The sequence below is a fragment of the Phalaenopsis equestris genome, unplaced genomic scaffold (assembly GCF_001263595.1).
Source record: "Phalaenopsis equestris unplaced genomic scaffold, ASM126359v1 Scaffold000203, whole genome shotgun sequence".
Taxonomy (NCBI): Eukaryota; Viridiplantae; Streptophyta; class Magnoliopsida; order Asparagales; family Orchidaceae; genus Phalaenopsis; species Phalaenopsis equestris.
Window position 1 is genome coordinate 971331 of NW_018164645.1, and position 20860 is coordinate 992190.

A 20860-nucleotide genomic window follows, 5' to 3' on the forward strand; every position below is an offset into this window, starting at 1 on the left:
ATATATATATATATATATATATATTTCCTTAGATTAAGAGTTATTTTCTTTTTTAATTTAGGTTTTCCTATTTTATGTTATTTCCTTATCTTTAAATAGTTAATATGATTTGAATATTGAAGATATTAGGTGATATTTTTTTTCTTTTCATGTTATTTCTTTTTATTATCTTTCCTATTCTAGGATTTATTCTAGGATTTATGTAAGGGTAGGATTTATGTAAGGGTTATTTATACCCCCTTTCATATTAATGAAATTATTCGAAATTCCGCTTTATTTCGCATTATTTTGAATTTTAACTTGGTATCAGAGCCAAATTTTTCATATCCTAGTTGTTGGTTCTCCTTCTAGAACCATTGGACTCCCATCCTGTCATCCTTCGTTCGGAAAAGGAGTGGCATTCGTCTTGGTATTTTGAAACAGCAATTTTTTCTTCTCTTCCTGCAGCCGCCGAGCTCCTCTACAGCAGCCACCTGCTTTAACTACAGAGCCTCATATAGTTATTTCCTAGCAGTAGTCCCCTCTGTGTTTGCAGGGGAAACATCTTCCGTCGGTTTCCAACACAGCCCTTTTTGAGCTCTCTACTATCTCTCAGCTCTCGTGTGTGGTTTCATATTTCATACAGGATTTTGGGATCAAGAAATTGATCGAGGTCTAGGGATTTAAAGTTCTGTCTCAATCAAGAAGGCTCGGGATCACATTGAATCTTCTAAATGTGAAGATTGACGCTTTGACAGAGCTGTTACAGCTATGATTTGGAGTTTGTGGTGTACAGTGTGTAGGATCCTGGAGATTTCATAGAGTTGTGCTTGAAAGTTGGAGATAGTGTTGCAAGCATTGTGTAGAGGTTCATTTATGGCTATGTTTCACATTTATCGTTCAGCTTATCGTTCAGCTTAAGAGGTTCATTTATGGCTATGTTTCACATTTATCGTCCAGCTTGTATCGTTCAGCTTATCGTTTTTTACTCTTCTGTTCATTGATGTCTCCTTTTTTTTTATTTTCCTCGAAGCATGACAATTGTTTCTAATTAGCACGCCATTCCTTACCAGAAAGATGGACAGAGTTCTCCTTATAGTCATAGTTGCAACTATTGGCAACTTGTTGCCGGGTTGGGACAATGCCACAATTGTTGGAGTTGTTATCTATATTAAAAGGGAATTTAAGCTACAAACACAGCCTACTAGTGAAGGATTAATCATCGCCATGTCACTTATCGGGGCTACTATCATTACTACTTTCTCTGAACCTGTTTCAGATCGATATGGGAGGCTTCCTATGCTGATTTTCTTATCAATCCTTTTTTTTTGTTAGCGGGGTGGTGATACTTTAGTCTCCAAATGTTTACACTCTCTTGGTGAGGCTCGTCGATGGATTTGGAGTTGGTTTGGCTGTTGCGCTCATTCCCATCTATATTTCTGAGATTTATCCACTGGAGATAGGAGGGCAGCTAACCTCCCTACAGTATTATTTGTTTGTAGGAATTACAACCGTTGTTGTCTACTTCCCTGCAAACTCCCCTACAGCATTACCTGTATGAGTCTTCCGCCTATCTACAGACACTACAGAAGCTGCAGTCAAAGACAACATTGGTATGGGATAAAGACTTTAAATTCTATCTTTCAGGATCTTCCTCGCTCTTTGTTTGGAGTTTTAAATCCAAGTTGAACATGGTTTTCAACCTTGTTTCAACTTGAGTGGTAGTGTTAGGAGTTATACTAGAAAATAATTTATTCATGTGAGAAATTATGAGGAATAAATTGTTCTTTTGGATTGAGGAGCTATTTCTATTCCTATTTTATATTTATTTTCTTAGATTAGGAGTTATTTTCTTTCATATTTTAGGTTTTCCTATTTTATATTATTTTTTTTATCTCCAAATAATTAATATAATTTGATTATTGGAGATACTAAGTGATATATATTTTCTTTTCAATTTTTTTTTTAATTATCTGTTCTATTTTAGGATTCTTGTAAGGGTTATGTATACCCCTTTCATATTAATGAAGTTATTCTGAATTCTGTTTTATTCCAGATTATTCTGAATTTCAATCTTTACAAATGGATGCTGCTATTAATTTCTTTTAAGGCCCTATGTGACAATGGTTTTGATTGAAATGGATATTAAAGATGTGGATTGGCTCATAGTTCTGTAGTTAGTCGTAGAAGGCAGTATTTGAAGGAATCAACCCCCACCCCCGCCTTTTAACATAATTTCTCCAAATGTTTTGATGCTCACTTTAATTTGAGACAATCTAATATTCAGACCTCGCCTACTGCCACAATGATTGTTACTTCTCCGTGATCATTTTAGATTTGCTCTCAAAATTTTGAACCAATTGACTTTTCTTAAGATTTTGAGACTATTGTGTTTTCCCCTAGTAGCACTACAGAGCAAGATAATGAAATTTGATTATTCGATTATCCACCCTCTTTCTCTCTCTTTCTCCCTCTCTCTTCTGTTGGTGAAGATATTAATAGTTATGATGCTCAACAACTTGATGATTTGAATGGGAGCATTATGAGTGATGACATTTTGGTTTATAGAGCTTTCAGATTCATTTATCAAATATGGCCGTACTATGAAAACAATATAGTTTCACTCCTATTTTAACCAGGCTTCAAGTAAAGCGATCTAGATGAGCTCTTTTTCTCATTTGATGTTTTTATTGTATTGTTGGTTATTTCATCATCTAGTTTTTGCTTCGTGTACTTGCTTTGTTGTATTTTTCTTCTTACTTTGACAATTCTGATATTTCTTTGGTCGTACTCGTATTATTTTCTTGGCACAATATTGTGCTTTATAAAAAAAAAATAGTAATGAAAAATATTTTTGTGTAGTATTCCTCGTCTAATCTATAGAAGAAATTCAAAGAAAATGGTATATCTAGCATTTTTTTTTCTCTCGAGTCAACACACTTTTAAATATCTTGTCAGTATAAACAAGAGTAAGTTATGAAATCACTGTTTTGATATAAATATGCTTCAATATTTCGTTTAAATTCTTTTTTATTTTGTTAGATGTATTAATGAATGGTCACTTAGCTCATTTCAAGCGACTTAAGCTATGCTTTGTATATATTTTTTATTCTTTTCAGCTTGATAGATGTTTCAGAGATAAGGTTGAAGCTGTCTTTAGAGACTTCACCAAATCAAAGGCCTCATGGTGCCCTTGGCATGTGGGGCCCAATATTGTCAGCTGTTGGGAACGCATTTAAACTTCAGGTTTGTTTTGACTTACTTCTTCCTAATAGACAATCATTTGTTCCTTCAAAGATTTACCAAACTATGATAAGTTTTGCTGGATGGTTTCTGATGCCTATGGTGCTGCATCTTCAATAGAAACGTTACTACAGTTTACCACTTCTTAAGGAAGTATGATAATCATATAAAAATGAAGTATCTTTGTGGGTTAAATGATAAGTTATGTCTACTCAAAACAATATTCTCTGTTGAAAACCCAGAGAAGAAAAACACCTTCTCTTTTTCCATTTTGTTTATATAGATTTTATAGGAGATACATAGCCCAATTAATATCCCAGGAATAGAAGTAAAAAAAAAAAATTATGTCGTAACTAACCTAATGAAGAAAAACAGGAAAGATTCATGCATGAGATGATACAGCAAATCCCTGAATATATGCATATTTTTATTCGCTTCTACATGGAAACTTGAAATCATTAGAAGATGAAAAGATTTGCTATTGTTGCATTAAACAGCTAACATTTCCTCCCAAAATGGAATTTTGGGATTTGTTGGGCCGGGCGAACGTCAGGCTTTAACTGCCAGACTTTCTGGAGTGGCTGATTCCTTTTTCATATCAAATAGGCATTTGAGAAATCTCATTAAGATACAGTTGATAATGTAAGACATTTTAGAAAGAAATTGAGATTAATCATCATCATTATTTAGCCTAAAGGAGGACATACTTGAATCAATTAGTCCAACATTATAATTTTGTTTATTTTTTTCATTCATTCAGAATTACTATATTTCAAGCTAGGTGTTGTACCTCTTTTGATGACTTCAATATTCCGGATTTGACTAGTATGCAAATGTGGCGTTTCCTTTCTCTTCATTGATGGATGGATGTATTTTGTTTCTTTTTTCATGCTAGCAGTTTTTTTGTGATTGCCTGTTCATATATCATCTGCTATTATAAAATTTTAGCATTGAAATAATAATAATAATAATTTAACATTACAAAACCCCTTTAGTTTCTATGTATGATCTTTGGCCACTTTCACTCTGATTACTTAAAAGCCCCTCCGGATTTTAAAAAATCAGAAGTTAAAGATAGTGTAGTTCATTCAAAAGGTCATAATAACCCTTTTTCAATGACTATCGCTTTCTGAATGAAGGTTTGTTCTTAAAATGAGACCATTTGATTCAATGGAAGCTACATCTGATGTATATGTCTTTACTATTCCTTCAGCTTCAGCATCTACATATCCTATAATTAGCATGGATTTTGATTCTCCTGCTTTAAATGTTCATCTCTCTCCTATTGGTTAAGACACAGAAGCTCATTATTCACAACTTTCTGATTCTAATGGGAGCATTATAAATGATGTCTAGTAGATTAGAGGTTTCATATCCTTTTAACCAGTTGAGGCTGTGATACAAAAAATATTTGTTGTCACTCCATTTTTCACTAAGCTTTAATGTAGGTGTTGACCTCATTTTTGAGGTCATTTCTTTTTTAGGGTCTTAGGATCTAGTTCTAGGAGTTCCTATTGACCATCTTAGGAAACTAGAATTGGGACCCACCCATTTTAGAAATTCCAGACACTTCTTATTCTCCTGTGATGTCTAGCATTTATGGCCCAGAACCATCATCTTATGTACGAGCGGTTAAGGGCTATTATATGAAGACTCGTTAAGGGCTATTATGTGAAGACTCAGGGAGAAATTTCCAATAAGATTTCAAGCCCTAGGATAACATCGTCACGACTTTTTCGTCACATACACACACCAAATGCACAAAATTGCACGAGATCAGACTTCAATTGAGCCTAAAGGACGGGTGAAAATGCGAACTTCTCCGGATGACCTCCGACGACAAATTAGATTGCGCCAACGCGTCCGGGATACCAATTTTGGTAGGAAATGACACCCATATTGTCATGTTTCCGGGACAAGCAAAAATGTCACGCAAATCGATGAATTCGTCAAAACAATTTTTGGTGGCGAAACAGACCGTGTCAGCGCGTCCAAAACGTCAGAATTACGTAAAAAGGACATCCAATTTGCAATGATTTTCACACACGAATTAAAATATGCAAATTAAATTTTTACTTTAAAAATTAAGTATTTTCATACTTATATTTTTAATTATATAATATTTATAAAACCTAATCTCTATTCACCTAACCCACTGCATTCGCCTGTTTCTTTTCCCTTCTTCGATCGAGAGCTGCTCTGGCGTGCCCTAACTCCCGCGACTCGTCTCCTAGGTGTGAATCGATCGAGCGGCACCATGGCTCGCTGAGCCCAATCTTCCTCCCCTGCGTTTGGTCTTTGCCACCTGGCCGACCCTTCTCCTTCTCGAGGCTATACGCTCTCCTCTTTATTGTGTCGATTCTGTCCCTCTCGTTCTATTCGGCCATGGAACGGTGGTTGGTGGCTTCTTCTCTTCTTTTCTCTGCCTATAAAACGTTTTTCTGATCTAATGTGTTGGGTTGTTAACATTCTTGTGAGAGAAAGAAAAGTTTTTTTTTTAGAGAAGAAGGCTTGGATCTTTACTGTTAGGAAAACTACTTCCTGTTTTTGTTATTCGAAGGGAGCTCTTCTTCCTCTCTGTTGGTCGATGCTCTTGTGATTGGAACTTGTTGAGTCGGAAGCTAGAAGCCGTAAGGTCCATTTGCGTGAGGCTTTTCAAAATAAAAATAAAAAATAAAAAAAAAATTGCTGCGAGGGTGTTTCTTTCAATTTGTTTTAGCACTCTGCTTTAAATCTGCATTAAAGAGGTATTCTTCTCCTCTCCTTTATTTGGTACTATTTCGGATGGCATGAAAATACTTCCTATCTCATGAGAAAGCAAGATTTGGGTATGTTTTGAAGTTTAAGCATGAATAATCTATGGAAATATATGGAGCATGATATTGGCTTTTTTTCTTTTCTTTTCTGCTTTACATACATGGAAAGCATGTTTAGGATCATTCTTACATGCAAATTTTTTTTATAATCCTGTCATTTCTATATCTATATGCGGGAATTTGCTGCGATGCTTTGGATAATGGTTTAAGATCCTACTTATGCTATTTTGCTTTCTGTTGTTTGTCCCTGTTCGAATTCGAAGCATACAATGCAAATTTTGGGTTTTGGTTTTGATGTTGCAAGGAGGATCTGTTTTGGCCCATATGGTAGGCTTGAGTCTAGTTCCTTTTGGATTAAATGTTAGCTGGAAAATTTTTTATGTTTTAGCACATTTTGGAGGGCTCGGTCTTAGCCTCATGATAGCTGGAAATTGCATTTTACTTAGCTTATTTGGTGTGTTCGGTTTGGGCTCTGTTTTGGTGATTTATTTTGGCTGAAATTTCTTACTATTTTGGATCTTCTCATGGACTTTGGTTTGATGCTTGGCTGTGAGCCTCATTTGGTGTTTACTACTTTAAGATTGTCCTCGGGTTTGTCCTTGGTGGCTGGGTTCGGGTTGGCCTTGTTGAGAGAATGGTTTGGTGGCTTTGTTGGCTTAATGGGCTTTGGTTTGCTGCTTAGCCGTGAGCCTCATTTGGTGTTCACTACTTTAAAGTTGTCCTCTGGTTTGTCCTTGGCCGCGAGTTAAATTTGAAGTTGGTTTATTGTCTTTGTGATACATGTCACCTTACCCGTGAGCTCTCCTCTCTCTTGGCATTACCCGTGAGCTCTCCTCTCTCTTGGCCTTATCTCTCTTGGTCTTACCCGTGAGCTCTCTTCTCTCTTTTGGCTTTACCCGTGAGTCATAATTTGTGATCTCTTGGTGGAATGGATTGAGCTAGTGGTTGTTTCTCTCTATTACCTTGGACACTTATATGGATAAGTTCATGTTTATGAAACTAAAAAAAAAAGATGAAAAGAAAAGTGTTTTTGCTTAAAAATGGAGTTGAATGGAATTGGTATTGGTATAGCTTTTGGAAATTTAGAAATTCATTCCCTATGGATTATTCTCTTTTGCTTGTGACATATGACAAGTTTTTGAAACTTTGTTTCAAGAAATTGTAAACTTGATATAATTTGAATTCATAAAGGGGTTTGGAAATTCATAAAATTATCACGCGTTGATTCATTTATGAAAAGTGAGAAAATGATATCTTTCTAAGATTGATTCAAGAACCTTGAGGCTTTATTTAATGAAAGTTCAAATTGCATTTTTGAAGCTTTATTCATTAAAATTTGATTTACATGTTGAGGCTTTCATATATCGATTTGAACATTTTAAGTGTTGATTGATCTCTTTTTTTTTTCCTTTTTTATGAATTTAAACGTCTTTAGACCGATGCATTCATGATTTCGTTTTAAGCTTTACTGATTTGACTTTGTTTTAAAAATGGATCGGTCTCTTTTTCACTTATATTATTTTCTTAACGGTCAAGTTAAAAATGAGAATTTTCAATTTAATTATCTTCAGAAATGATTCATGGTCTTAAGGGAAATATGAGGGAAAGGAAAAGGAGAGGAAATTAAAAATAGAATTTGGATCTTCAAGATGATAAAACCTAAAGAGGGGATAGAATAACGAACCATTTACCGTTCCTTTTTGCATATGAAAGATAAAATTGTAAATTGGAAGAATATTTGAGGGTTGGAAGAAAATGAGAGTTTAGATAACGATTAGGGACATGGATTGAAAGATCAGTAGACCTGCACTTAGGTCCCTTAAGCTTTGAATAAACTTAAACTCAATTGCTCTAATTAGGATTGAAGCACATTTCATAACCCTTTTGCCAAAACTATAGGTTTACCCTTTAGGTTTTAGGAGTCTGATAAGGAGTTAAGCTTGATCTAAGGATGTCCGAGATTTAGTTGAAAGACACTTTTAGTTGAAAGACACTTAATTGAAGTTAGACACTTTAGAACACTTCAGGCTCAAATTAAAGTGTAGGCTTCCTAGATCTTAGGAGTACACCTTGAAAGGGTTCATCCTTCTAATGTTCAAATGATCCTAAGAAGCCAGACATCTGACCCCAGTTCATGAGATAATTAGGACATTAGGCACGAGGGTGTACTAGATCGTGATTCATGACTGATTTAATTAAATCAAATAATAAAATTCTTGTCTTGACCAAAACTGAAACCCAATGCTCCGGGATTTGAGTTTGTCTTATACTCAAATCCTCCTGGCGATTGAGGACATCCCCAATATCACATATAAATCTCCTATTTTTGGTCATTTATATGTGATATTGTATTTTGTTTTATTTGTTTGTCTTTTTCCTACGATTTACCTGTTTTTCTCAAGTCTTTTTCAGGTCATACTTTATCCTTTTACACAATGCATAATAGTTAAACTTAAAGGAGCAATGAACATTTCAGTTGTACAGATTTAATTTACATTACAACATTTTATCTCACAGCATGTTATATTATTTTTATAGCCTGTTATACTATTTTTCAAGCATGTTATACTGCTCTTCCTAACACGTTGTACTCTTCTTTCAACATGCTATACTGTCTTTCCTCTCTATTGTATATTATATTGTTCTTTTCTTTCACATTGCATGTTTAATTATTTTGATACGCACTATGCCTTAGATTAGAAAAACCTAGTGGTTGTATAGGATTAAAATTAAACCAGGAGGTGATACTACGAGAAGCTTGGAGCGAACATCGTGGGTGGCATGACGAGGAACAACTTAAAGGTGGATTAGCAAAACATCAAAACACATCACATAAACATCTTCACATCACCTATCACTTCATTTAGTTTAAATAACAACTCATATGATCACATTTTAGGCTTTTGTACAACTCTGTTGTGCAATTATAAGTTCTAATACTTTAGGATTCCGAGGTTACCTTGCTTGCGGTATGGTGTAAATTCTCCTATCTTTTTAGGCTATTTGCACAGTCTGATATTGTGCAAATATAAGTCTTAAATTTTAAATAATTTGCAGGATTGAAATATCAAATTACATCATTTACAAAGACATAAAGCCAAACAATAGGATAGTTGGGAGTTCACCGGGGTTTTTCCCGGATCTGTGATATCCCCTGCTTTTCTTCCCTTTGGATTCTTTAAATAATTGTTATTATTTTGAGACACTCCCATTTAATTTTCCTATCTCCAATCTTGGAAACTTAAACTTTGAAATCTGGAAAGTAAAATCACTGATCTTAATCGAGAGTTTTCTTAAGTGACCCCAGTCATTTAAGATGTAATTAACTATAGGGGTTTGCCTCTATAGGGAATCTGGAACTCAGATAAAATAAATCCTATCTAATTTTTATGTTAGGTAGGAGAACTTGTTGGTCTTTTTTATAAAACATTTCACAGACCAAACGGATGTTACAAATTCTTTAGTCTAGGTGATTGAATTGTGATTGAATTAGGTGATTGAATTCCTATTACAAGTGATATATTTATTTCTTCGGGATAAGTGTCTTACTTATAGTATTATATTCAATCATCTAAACTATTTAAAATGTAAGACTCATTTGATCTCACCTATTTTAAATTAAAATGTTACTTTTAAAAATCAAAAAGATTTTTTTCATATTTAAATTATTTTCAAAATATCACAAAATTATCACTTTTTCAAATCACGAAGTTAAAAAAAAAACGGTCGACAGTAGGCTGGCCAATTGAGCTTGTACTCCATGTTATATATATTTTTGCCTCGTGTAATTTTTTCTCTAGCTATTTTTGTTAATCGTCTTTTATTTACCCCTTATCATTCGCTTGTTATAAAATATTGCTTTAAAATAATGATGTGCCTGTGCCGTTCATTGCAAATTGCTGCAATTTTTCAGTCCTTATATCTTAGATATGATTTAGTACTGATTTTATTTTGATCGTACGCATGAATTGCTGTCTTTGTTTTTATCAGCTTCATTTAAGAAAAGTCATGCATAGAAGTCGATTCATGCGGAAAAGTTCTATCGTACCTTCAATTGTAAATCGTATCAAGAGAGACCTTATCCACAACCCTTTGCACATAATATTCTCTGTGGATGTATTGAGCATGACAAAATCAACATTGGCCTCTCTCAGCAAAGGATTTGCAGAGCTTTCAACAGATAGACAATTTTTGCAATTGCGCTCGAAGCAGGTAAAAAACCTTCTCTTGTTTTTATTCTACTTGCGCCTTCTTCTGCTGATTGTCATTATAACGTTGGTGCAGATTTGGTCAAGGAGGATTACTAGTTTTGGTGATGGATTTCTTCAAGGAACAGAAGCTTTTGCACAGGGTGTGGCTTTTGGAGTAACTGGGGTGTTGACAAAGCCTGTTGAGAATGTTAGACAACATGGTTTTTTAGGACTTGCTCATGGAATTGGACGTGCTTTTGTTGGAATTGTTGTTCAGCCACTAAGTGGAGCTTTAGATTTTGTCTCGTTGACAGTAGATGGCATTGGCGCCAGTTTTGTCAAATGCTTAGACATCATAACTAACAAAGCTACTGCGCAGAGGATAAGAAATCCTCGTGCCATTCAGGCAAATGGTGTCATTAAAGAGTACTGCGAAAGAGAGGCAGTTGGGCAGGTGTGTTTTTTCCCTTTTTTTTCACATTCAATTAGATTCTGTTGGTGTCACTCTTTTTAAAATGTTAGAACCAAAATTTCTTCTTTTTACGATTTTTTTGTTCTTTGATTGCTTTACATTCTACCTCTTTTATATCACTGTGGCATTTTGATATTTATAGTAGTCATTTTGATAATTTGACAAAAGATAATTTTTTTTATTAACAGTGACAGAATTTCAACTACACTGTTGAAAATTAGTCATGAAAATTTTCTTATATGGTTTAGAAGTTTTTGAGAAATGCTCTTGACATTGTTCTAGGGCTCCTAGAAGGTGTTTGGGAAGAAGATTTAGTGGGGAGATGGTTGGGGAATGGCAAGGGAATGAGAATATGGGAGGTCAACGGAATTTGGAAGGGTGTAGGCGATGTCGGCAGCTGAAATCTGCTGTTGGACAGTTGAATCAAGCAGTTTGATGGTTGTTTGGAGTGAAAATAGCGGGTCGGTGGTGAAATTGTGAGGTGCAGATAGCGAGTAGGATTCACCACCTATTCCTAAGCAAAATACAGACATACCGGTTGCAAAAGAAAGATGATACAAAACTCCTTAGAGTATAAACCAGAAATTACAATATCTACAATACATAAAATCCAAACTAAGCCAAATATTAAATATATAAAAATTATTTAATAGAAAATAACCTAATTAGAAATATAGAAATTAGAAAGAAATCATAGAAGGAAAAAAAATATGCAGCAATTGAAAGTCGTTGCCCCAGTTCCAATTTTGGTGATTGCAGCTTCTAGCGATCCCACGGAAACTCGGTAGTTTCACGCCTGCAGGAAGGACTACAGCCCGCATCACTCTCCCCAGATAAAAGAGGCTTCTTCTTTATCGAAGGGCCTGGATCCTATTGTTGGATCACACAAAGCACCTAAGAAGATTTCCAAAGCTACGTTTCACCGCTCCTATCTGGTCATCTGTTTGTGGGTGCATTGCTAAATTAAATTGAAGCTTTGTGTTAACTTTTACAATAAAGTCTTCCAAAAGTGGCTAAGGAATATCACATCTTTATCTGAACTAGTGCTCCTGAGTATGTTATAAAGATTAACTATTTGTGACGTGTTCATTATCTTGTTTTGGCAAGGAACAAAATATATTATCTTGGATACATGGTCTACCACAATCATGCGATAATCATTATCTTGTTGTATCTGAGGTAGCTCCACTATAATATTTATGCACACGTCCATCCTAAGCAACTCTAAAATACATAGCATTTCAAAGTCTATTCTGATAGAATAAATAGTCATCCTGCTTTGACACAATCAGAGTTAGAGTATATCTAGGTTAGTAATCTCACGGATGAAATCTCTAACCATCAAGTGTGTAACATATTTTTGTAACTTCTCATACTCAACTGATCGCAGCCCATATTTGAGTGGATTTGGCAAAAAAAAAAAAACTATAATGATTTATATATAGGTTGAATCTCTCCGGTGGTAGCCACTTAGGAGGGAAATTGTTAGTTTGGACAGCTCGAAAATCCCTCAATAGTGGTTGACCATTTTTTGGTATCAGCTTTTCAGAATCACTACCTTATAGGACAATCAATGTTAATCCTGTTGGAGTCTCTCTCATAGGTAATCACTAACATTTCTCCCCTCGTCAGTAGTAAGTTGATCCTCATCTTTGACATATTCAGTCTCTTCTATGTCAGTGTCCATTTCTTGAACTGCTCTCTCCTCATTAAAAGATATATTTCTCTTCTTTGAGCAATCTGATGCAATGCATCCAAAATTGTGGCACTTAAAGCACTTTCAAACTAGGACGGAATTGAGAGTGCGGGCAACTTTCACCTTTTTCGCACTCTATACTGGTTTCTCCTTAGTAGGGTCGGTTTGGGTGTTCTAATGGGTGTACTTTTTTGTTCGATCTTATGACTGGACTCTGTTTGAAGGGTTGTATGGACATGTTACTGTTGTGTTGCCTTTTCACTTTTAGGGTAAAGGTATGGACATCATGTAATGTCCAATTGGGTTGCAACTATATTATGTTATCAATGTACGATCTCAGTCCCATAAGATATCGAGCTATGGTATTCTTCTTGAGTTTCATTAGCTCACATTTCAACATAAGCTGCTTGAAATCAGTTGTGTATTATAAGTGATGAAGTCTCAAGAACATGTCTTGTCTATAATTTGCTAGTAGGTACTTGTGTTGCATCTCTATTTTTATCTCGATTCAAGTAATGATTTTACTTTTTCCCTCATGCTAACATAGGTGTTTCGAAAATTTTCACCGCAAAGATGCACTCTTCTTTAACTTGACTGCGATTAACTTTACGTTTTTGTCAAGTGGAATGTTCGTGCACTTAAAGACCTGTTCTACTTTCTAGAGCCACTTAATGAACTCATTTGAATTCAGGCAACTGTCAAAATCTGATCTGATATTCAATGCCAAATTGATGGGGTGTCGGTTCTATTTGTCACTCCAAGCTTCTTGATGGAAAGGATTTTCTTTGTCTCCTTCATTTGGGTGGTCATCGTTGTTATTTTGGGTTATTTCTTTATGTTGGCTTCTTTTAAAATCAGCGAGTCTCCTCTATAATTGGAGAATTTCCTTCTGTTTGTCCTCCATGGTAATTTTCTGAGCATTTCGTTGAGGATTTCTCCTTTACTGCACAGCATCTTGTTCTTTCAACTAAAATTTCGACTAAAAGAAAAGTAAGGTTTAGGGTTGGGGCTAGGTGAATGATATGGGGATAATAGATTAGGTTTATTTGGGATTTTGGTTTGGGCAAGAGAGAACCTTTAAAATTTAGGATTTGTTAGGCTCAGATATCATATGACACCATTTTATGTCTCCTAGATGATGTTTGGGAAGCAGATTTATTGGGGAGATTTTGGGAATGGCAAGGGAATGAGAACATGGGAGGTCTATGGCATTTGGAAAGGGGTAGGTAACGTTGGCAGTTGAATTCTGTTGTTGGACAACCAGATCGAGCAGTTTGATAGCTTTTTGGACTGAAAGTAGCAGGTCGACGATGAAACAGCGAGGGGGATTCACCACTTGTTCGTGAGCGAGACAAAGACTTGCCGCTTATAAAAGGAAGTGGATACATAAGTCCTTAAAGTATAAATCAGATATTACAATTGTCACAATACATAAAATCCAAGCTAATGTTCTCAAACAGCTAAATACAAAATATATAGAAGTTTTCTAATACAAAATTAGAAATTGAGAATTAAAAAAAAAATCAAAGAAGGAAAAATAATATGCTGAAATTGAAGATCGGTGGTCCTTATTTCAATTCCCGTGATTATGGCTTCCCTTATCAGCTCTGAACATTCTATCTCAAATTTTGTAGCTTATTTTTTATTAGAGAATTTCAGTACATTGAATGTTCTTTAGTGTTTCAGACATTTTGCACTCCACAAGCTCTTTTATTATGCAAAAAAAAATATAATGTTCTTTAGTGTTTCAGACATTTTGCACTCCACGAGCTCTTTTATTATGCAAAAAAAAAATATTTGAATGATTTAATAATACACTTTAGTTGAGTTAAATCTTTACTTTTCTTGATTTATGTCTTATATGGTTTAGAAGTTTTTGAGAAATGCTCTTGACATTGTTCTAGGGCTCCTAGAAGGTGTTTGGGAAGAAGATTTAGTGGGGAGATGGTTGGGGAATGGCAAGGGAATGAGAATATGGGAGGTCAACGGAATTTGGAAGGGTGTAGGCGATGTCGGCAGCTGAAATCTGCTGTTGGACAGTTGAATCAAGCAGTTTGATGGTTGTTTGGAGTGAAAATAGCGGGTCGGTGGTGAAATTGTGAGGTGCAGATAGCGAGTAGGATTCACCACCTATTCCTAAGCAAAATACAGACATACCGCTTGCAAAAGAAAGATGATACAAAACTCCTTAGAGTATAAACCAGAAATTACAATATCTACAATACATAAAATCCAAACTAAGCCAAATATTAAATATATAAAAATTATTTAATAGAAAATAACCTAATTAGAAATATAGAAATTAGAAAGAAATCATAGAAGGAAAAAAAATATGCAGCAATTGAAAGTCGTTGCCCCAGTTCCAATTTTGGTGATTGCAGCTTCTAGCGATCCCACGGAAACTCGGTAGTTTCACGCCTGCAGGAAGGACTACAGCCCGCATCACTCTCCCCAGATAAAAGAGGCTTCTTCTTTATCGAAGGGCCTGGATCCTATTGTTGGATCACACAAAGCACCTAAGAAGATTTCCAAAGCTACGTTTCACCGCTCCTATCTGGTCATCTGTTTGTGGGTGCATTGCTAAATTAAATTGAAGCTTTGTGTTAACTTTTACAATAAAGTCTTCCAAAAGTGGCTAAGGAATATCACATCTTTATCTGAACTAGTGCTCCTGAGTATGTTATAAAGATTAACTATTTGTGACGTGTTCATTATCTTGTTTTGGCAAGGAACAAAATATATTATCTTGGATACATGGTCTACCACAATCATGCGATAATCATTATCTTGTTGTATCTGAGGTAGCTCCACTATAATATTTATGCACACGTCCATCCTAAGCAACTCTAAAATACATAGCATTTCAAAGTCTATTCTGATAGAATAAATAGTCATCCTGCTTTGACACAATCAGAGTTAGAGTATATCTAGGTTAGTAATCTCACGGATGAAATCTCTAACCATCAAGTGTGTAACATATTTTTGTAACTTCTCATACTCAACTGATCGCAGCCCATATTTGAGTGGATTTGGCAAAAAAAAAAAAACTATAATGATTTATATATAGGTTGAATCTCTCCGGTGGTAGCCACTTAGGAGGGAAATTGTTAGTTTGGACAGCTCGAAAATCCCTCAATAGTGGTTGACCATTTTTTGGTATCAGCTTTTCAGAATCACTACCTTATAGGACAATCAATGTTAATCCTGTTGGAGTCTCTCTCATAGGTAATCACTAACATTTCTCCCCTCGTCAGTAGTAAGTTGATCCTCATCTTTGACATATTCAGTCTCTTCTATGTCAGTGTCCATTTCTTGAACTGCTCTCTCCTCATTAAAAGATATATTTCTCTTCTTTGAGCAATCTGATGCAATGCATCCAAAATTGTGGTACTTAAAGCACTTTCAAACTAGGACGGAATTGAGAGTGCGGGCAACTTTCACCTTTTTCGCACTCTATACTGGTTTCTCCTTAGTAGGGTCGGTTTGGGTGTTCTAATGGGTGTACTTTTTTGTTCGATCTTATGACTGGACTCTGTTTGAAGGGTTGTATGGACATGTTACTGTTGTGTTGCCTTTTCACTTTTAGGGTAAAGGTATGGACATCATGTAATGTCCAATTGGGTTGCAACTATATTATGTTATCAATGTACGATCTCAGTCCCATAAGATATCGAGCTATGGTATTCTTCTTGAGTTTCATTAGCTCACATTTCAACATAAGCTGCTTGAAATCAGTTGTGTATTATAAGTGATGAAGTCTCAAGAACATGTCTTGTCTATAATTTGCTAGTAGGTACTTGTGTTGCATCTCTATTTTTATCTCGATTCAAGTAATGATTTTACTTTTTCCCTCATGCTAACATAGGTGTTTCGAAAATTTTCACCGCAAAGATGCACTCTTCTTTAACTTGACTGCGATTAACTTTACGTTTTTGTCAAGTGGAATGTTCGTGCACTTAAAGACCTGTTCTACTTTCTAGAGCCACTTAATGAACTCATTTGAATTCAGGCAACTGTCAAAATCTGATCTGATATTCAATGCCAAATTGATGGGGTGTCAGTTCTATTTGTCACTCCAAGCTTCTTGATGGAAAGGATTTTCTTTGTCTCCTTCATTTGGGTGGTCATCGTTGTTATTTTGGGTTATTTCTTTATGTTGGCTTCTTTTAAAATCAGCGAGTCTCCTCTATAATTGGAGAATTTCCTTCTGTTTGTCCTCCATGGTAATTTTCTGAGCATTTCGTTGAGGATTTCTCCTTTACTGCACAGCATCTTGTTCTTTCAACTAAAATTTCGACTAAAAGAAAAGTAAGGTTTAGGGTTGGGGCTAGGTGAATGATATGGGGATAATAGATTAGGTTTATTTGGGATTTTGGTTTGGGCAAGAGAGAACCTTTAAAATTTAGGATTTGTTAGGCTCAGATATCATATGACACCATTTTATGTCTCCTAGATGATGTTTGGGAAGCAGATTTATTGGGGAGATTTTGGGAATGGCAAGGGAATGAGAACATGGGAGGTCTATGGCATTTGGAAAGGGGTAGGTAACGTTGGCAGTTGAATTCTGTTGTTGGACAACCAGATCGAGCAGTTTGATAGCTTTTTGGACTGAAAGTAGCAGGTCGACGATGAAACAGCGAGGGGGATTCACCACTTGTTCGTGAGCGAGACAAAGACTTGCCGCTTATAAAAGGAAGTGGATACATAAGTCCTTAAAGTATAAATCAGATATTACAATTGTCACAATACATAAAATCCAAGCTAATGTTCTCAAACAGCTAAATACAAAATATATAGAAGTTTTCTAATACAAAATTAGAAATTGAGAATTAAAAAAAAAATCAAAGAAGGAAAAATAATATGCTGAAATTGAAGATCGGTGGTCCTTATTTCAATTCCCGTGATTATGGCTTCCCTTATCAGCTCTGAACATTCTATCTCAAATTTTGTAGCTTATTTTTTATTAGAGAATTTCAGTACATTGAATGTTCTTTAGTGTTTCAGACATTTTGCACTCCACAAGCTCTTTTATTATGCAAAAAAAAATATTTGAATGATTTAATGGAAGATGAAATTAATTAATTTAAACTACTAATATTGAATCTGTATGAGAAAATAAGAATGTATTAATAGTCCTAATGGAAAATAACCTTTTAATTGAAATAAGAAAAAGAGGGAAAAGGCAAAAATGATAAGAATTGATGTAGAAACTGACAACCCTTGGGAAACAACTCGTTCAGTCTCTCTATTTGTACAGGATTTGCGGGATCTTGCGATCGTGAGATTGTTAAACCTTCGATCCCGTGATTAAAAAGAGAGCCCATACGTCATTCTCCCCGGCTAGGAGAGGCTGATTCTTATTATAGGATATAGATCTCTCTATTAGATTTTCCTTCCCACAAAATACCTAAGAGGTTCTCCACAACTGCAGTGCACCGCTTGATGTCGGAGTTAATCCAAAACCACAACGGAATGATAATATTGTTGCTGAAATTCGAAGGGGCTTACAAATAAGACACTTAAAAATAGAAAAACGACACAAACACAAAGATTCCCTTGGACAAGGATGGACGGTAGTGGGTTGCGCGTCGTGATAGTGGAAACAAAGAGTTGTAGGTGTTAGGGAGGTTTAGAGGTAGCGAGGGGAAGGTGGTTTGGCTTCTATGCAGCAAGCAAGGGGATGTGGAATGGTGCAGCAGCAAGCAACAAGGCTGTGGGAGGGTGCAACAACATAGAGGGTTGTTTGAGAGTGCTGTAGCAAGCAAGGGAGTGTGGGAGAGGGAGGCAGTGAAGAGATAATCACTACCTTGGAGCGGGATACAGCTGGAGCATGACATTTCTTTGGATATAACCCTAATAGGAGAGAATGACGCCGACGACAGAAAATCTGAAGCAAAAGCCGACCTAAAACACATTAAATAATATATAAATATTACGAGGGTAGCTAAGGGTGGAGCTTTCTTAATTAGGCGGCAATTCCCCTTGAAGGAGTGATCCTGCGGTTCCTTCGCCCCGTGGGATGCACCGGTTCACGTAAAAATTATGTCCGGTTAGGCAATAGGCCCTAGCCCGTTTTGCATCTCGTGTGGGATTCATGTCTCATTCTGAATATGCACCATCATCAATCTGCCAACGTTGGAGGAGCTTTGACATCATCTATCACAGTCAAAACTTCTGGTTCCTCATATCTCGGAGTTAAATTTGCTACATTGAAAGTAGTTGAAATATTATAGTCATCTTGTAGGCCGATTTTATAGGCATTGTCATTCAGCCTTTTGAGAAACTTGAAAGGTCCATCTGGCCTGGGCTTGAGCTTTCCAAAGTTTCTCACTAGAAACATTTCTTTCTTCAACCTGATCCACACTAGATCCTCATCTTGGAAAGTCAGCTTCTTCCCAGTTTTATTTGTCTGTTCTTGGTACTTGCGGTTGCTTGGTGATCTCATTTCCCTATACCCTCTGAATCTCTTACACCCTCTCCTCAACATCCTTTCTAATCTCTGATTTCTAAAGGAGTGGTACCAAGTCAAGTGGAGTGAGGCAGTTACGGCCATACACTATCTCAAGTTGGGTGCTCCCCATGGTCTGATTCACAGATGTGTAAGCAGATTCTGCTTGGGCTAGAATCGGTCCCATTGCTTAATATTTTTTTTCCCACAAAGCACCTCGGAAAGGTTACCCAGATTTTTGTTTACCACCTTCGTCTGAATGTCTGTCTGTGGATTAGCTGTCGAGTTGAATTGAAGCTTAGTGACAAGATTCCCTCATAGGGTCCCTTAAGTGACTCTAAAATTTGTGATCTTTGTTAGAAGTAATGGTCTTGGATATCCCGTGCAGTCTCACGACCTCCTCGAAGTACAAGTCAGTTGAATGTGATGCATCCAGCATCCGGTGGTAAGGTACGAAATGTGTCATCTTCAAGAATCTATCAACCACAACCATCACAGAATCCCCGTTTTGTTGTGTCCTCGAAAGATGCACTACAAAATTCATGTTAACATCCACCAACGAGGCCTCTGGTATTGATAAAGGAATATATAGTCTTACATTCTACCCTCTAGTTTTGGCCGCATGACAAATTTTGTATTGTGTAATGTGTCGCTTCACATATCTCGTCAATTGGATTTAAAAAAAATGTTCTCATGCGATTGTGAGAGTCTTATCCAAGCCAAAGTGTCTTGCAAGTCCTCTGTTATGACTAACCAGAATAATCGACTCTCTCATGGAACATCTAGAACTACACTACTTATTCTGGTGTAACAGATGACCATCAATTCTATGTTACTGCTCTATAAGCTTCTCCTAACACTAGTTTCAGATCTCTTTAAAATCTTTGTTTGTCTCATACAATTCCTTCACTATCTCAAAGTGTATGAGGTTAAATCATCTAAGCTATTTAAAATGTGAGACTCGTTTGGTCTCACTTATTTTAAAAATTAAAAAAACGTTACTTCTTTAAAAAGGTTATATTTATATTTAAATTATTTTCAAAATCACAAAATCATCACCGTTTCCAAACTACGAAAGTCAAGTTGAATAAAAAAACGGCCGACAGCATGATTCTTTAGCTTGTTTTGTCAGCCCTTCAGCTTGTTTTGGCTATTCAAGAACCTCAAAACCGCATGATTTGTAAATAAGGTGAACTCGGTCGTCAGTAAGTAGTGACTTCAGTGATTAAGAGCTCTCACCATCACATAGAACTTTGTTGTACATTGAATATTTTCTTTTGGACTCATTCAATTTCTAGCTGAAGAATGCTATGAGATCGCTTCCATAGCTCAGTATTGAAAGCAAATTATGGCGCTTGGGTCACCTCCTTCTGTGTATCAAAACTGGACTGAGCTACATCTGTCCACTGGAATTTCTTTTGCAAAGTTCTATCAAGGAAGTTATGATGGTACTAAAGCTTCTAATGAATCGTCTATGGAATGATGTCAGCCCCAAAATTCACTATCTCAAAGTGTATGACACGAGTATGCATAAAAATGATTAGCAAATGATGGTGGCCTGGTGCTTCTGCTACTTGATTATGGTTTCTTGTCTTGTGCTTCTTAAGCACGAACTAGAATGATGCCAAGAACTCCAACTAGGACGCATGTCAGCCCTTTAGCTTGTTTTGTCAGCCCTTCAGCTTGTTTTGGTTGTTCAAGAACCTCAAAGCCGCATGTGTTGACCTCATTTTTGTGAGGTCTTTTCTTCTCCTCCTTAGAGCCTAGGTTCTAGCTCTAGAAATTCCTATGGACCATCTTAGAAAACTAGAATTGAGACTCACCCTTCTAGAAATTCCAGCCAATTCCTATTTTCCTTTGATGTCTAGCATCTTTGGCACAAGACCATCGTCTTATGAACGAGCGGTTATGGGCTATGTTGCGTAGATTCAAGGAAAATGTTCCAAATAGGACTTCAAGCCTTAGGAAAACATCGTCACGACCTTTTTCGTCACATACACACATCAAATACACGAA

At 36.1% G+C, this 20860-nt stretch overlaps 1 protein-coding gene across 1 annotated transcript in view; it reads left to right on the forward strand.

Moving 5' to 3' along the window:
* The window catches only part of LOC110022921, a 264353-nt gene that overhangs the window by 230627 nt on the left and 12866 nt on the right, over window positions 1-20860 (forward strand). The window contains exons 56-58 of the mRNA XM_020722082.1: window positions 3099-3225; window positions 10029-10250; window positions 10323-10682. Coding sequence (XP_020577741.1) covers window positions 3099-3225; window positions 10029-10250; window positions 10323-10682 — 709 coding nt within the window. The remainder of the gene's footprint in view (window positions 1-3098; window positions 3226-10028; window positions 10251-10322; window positions 10683-20860) is intronic.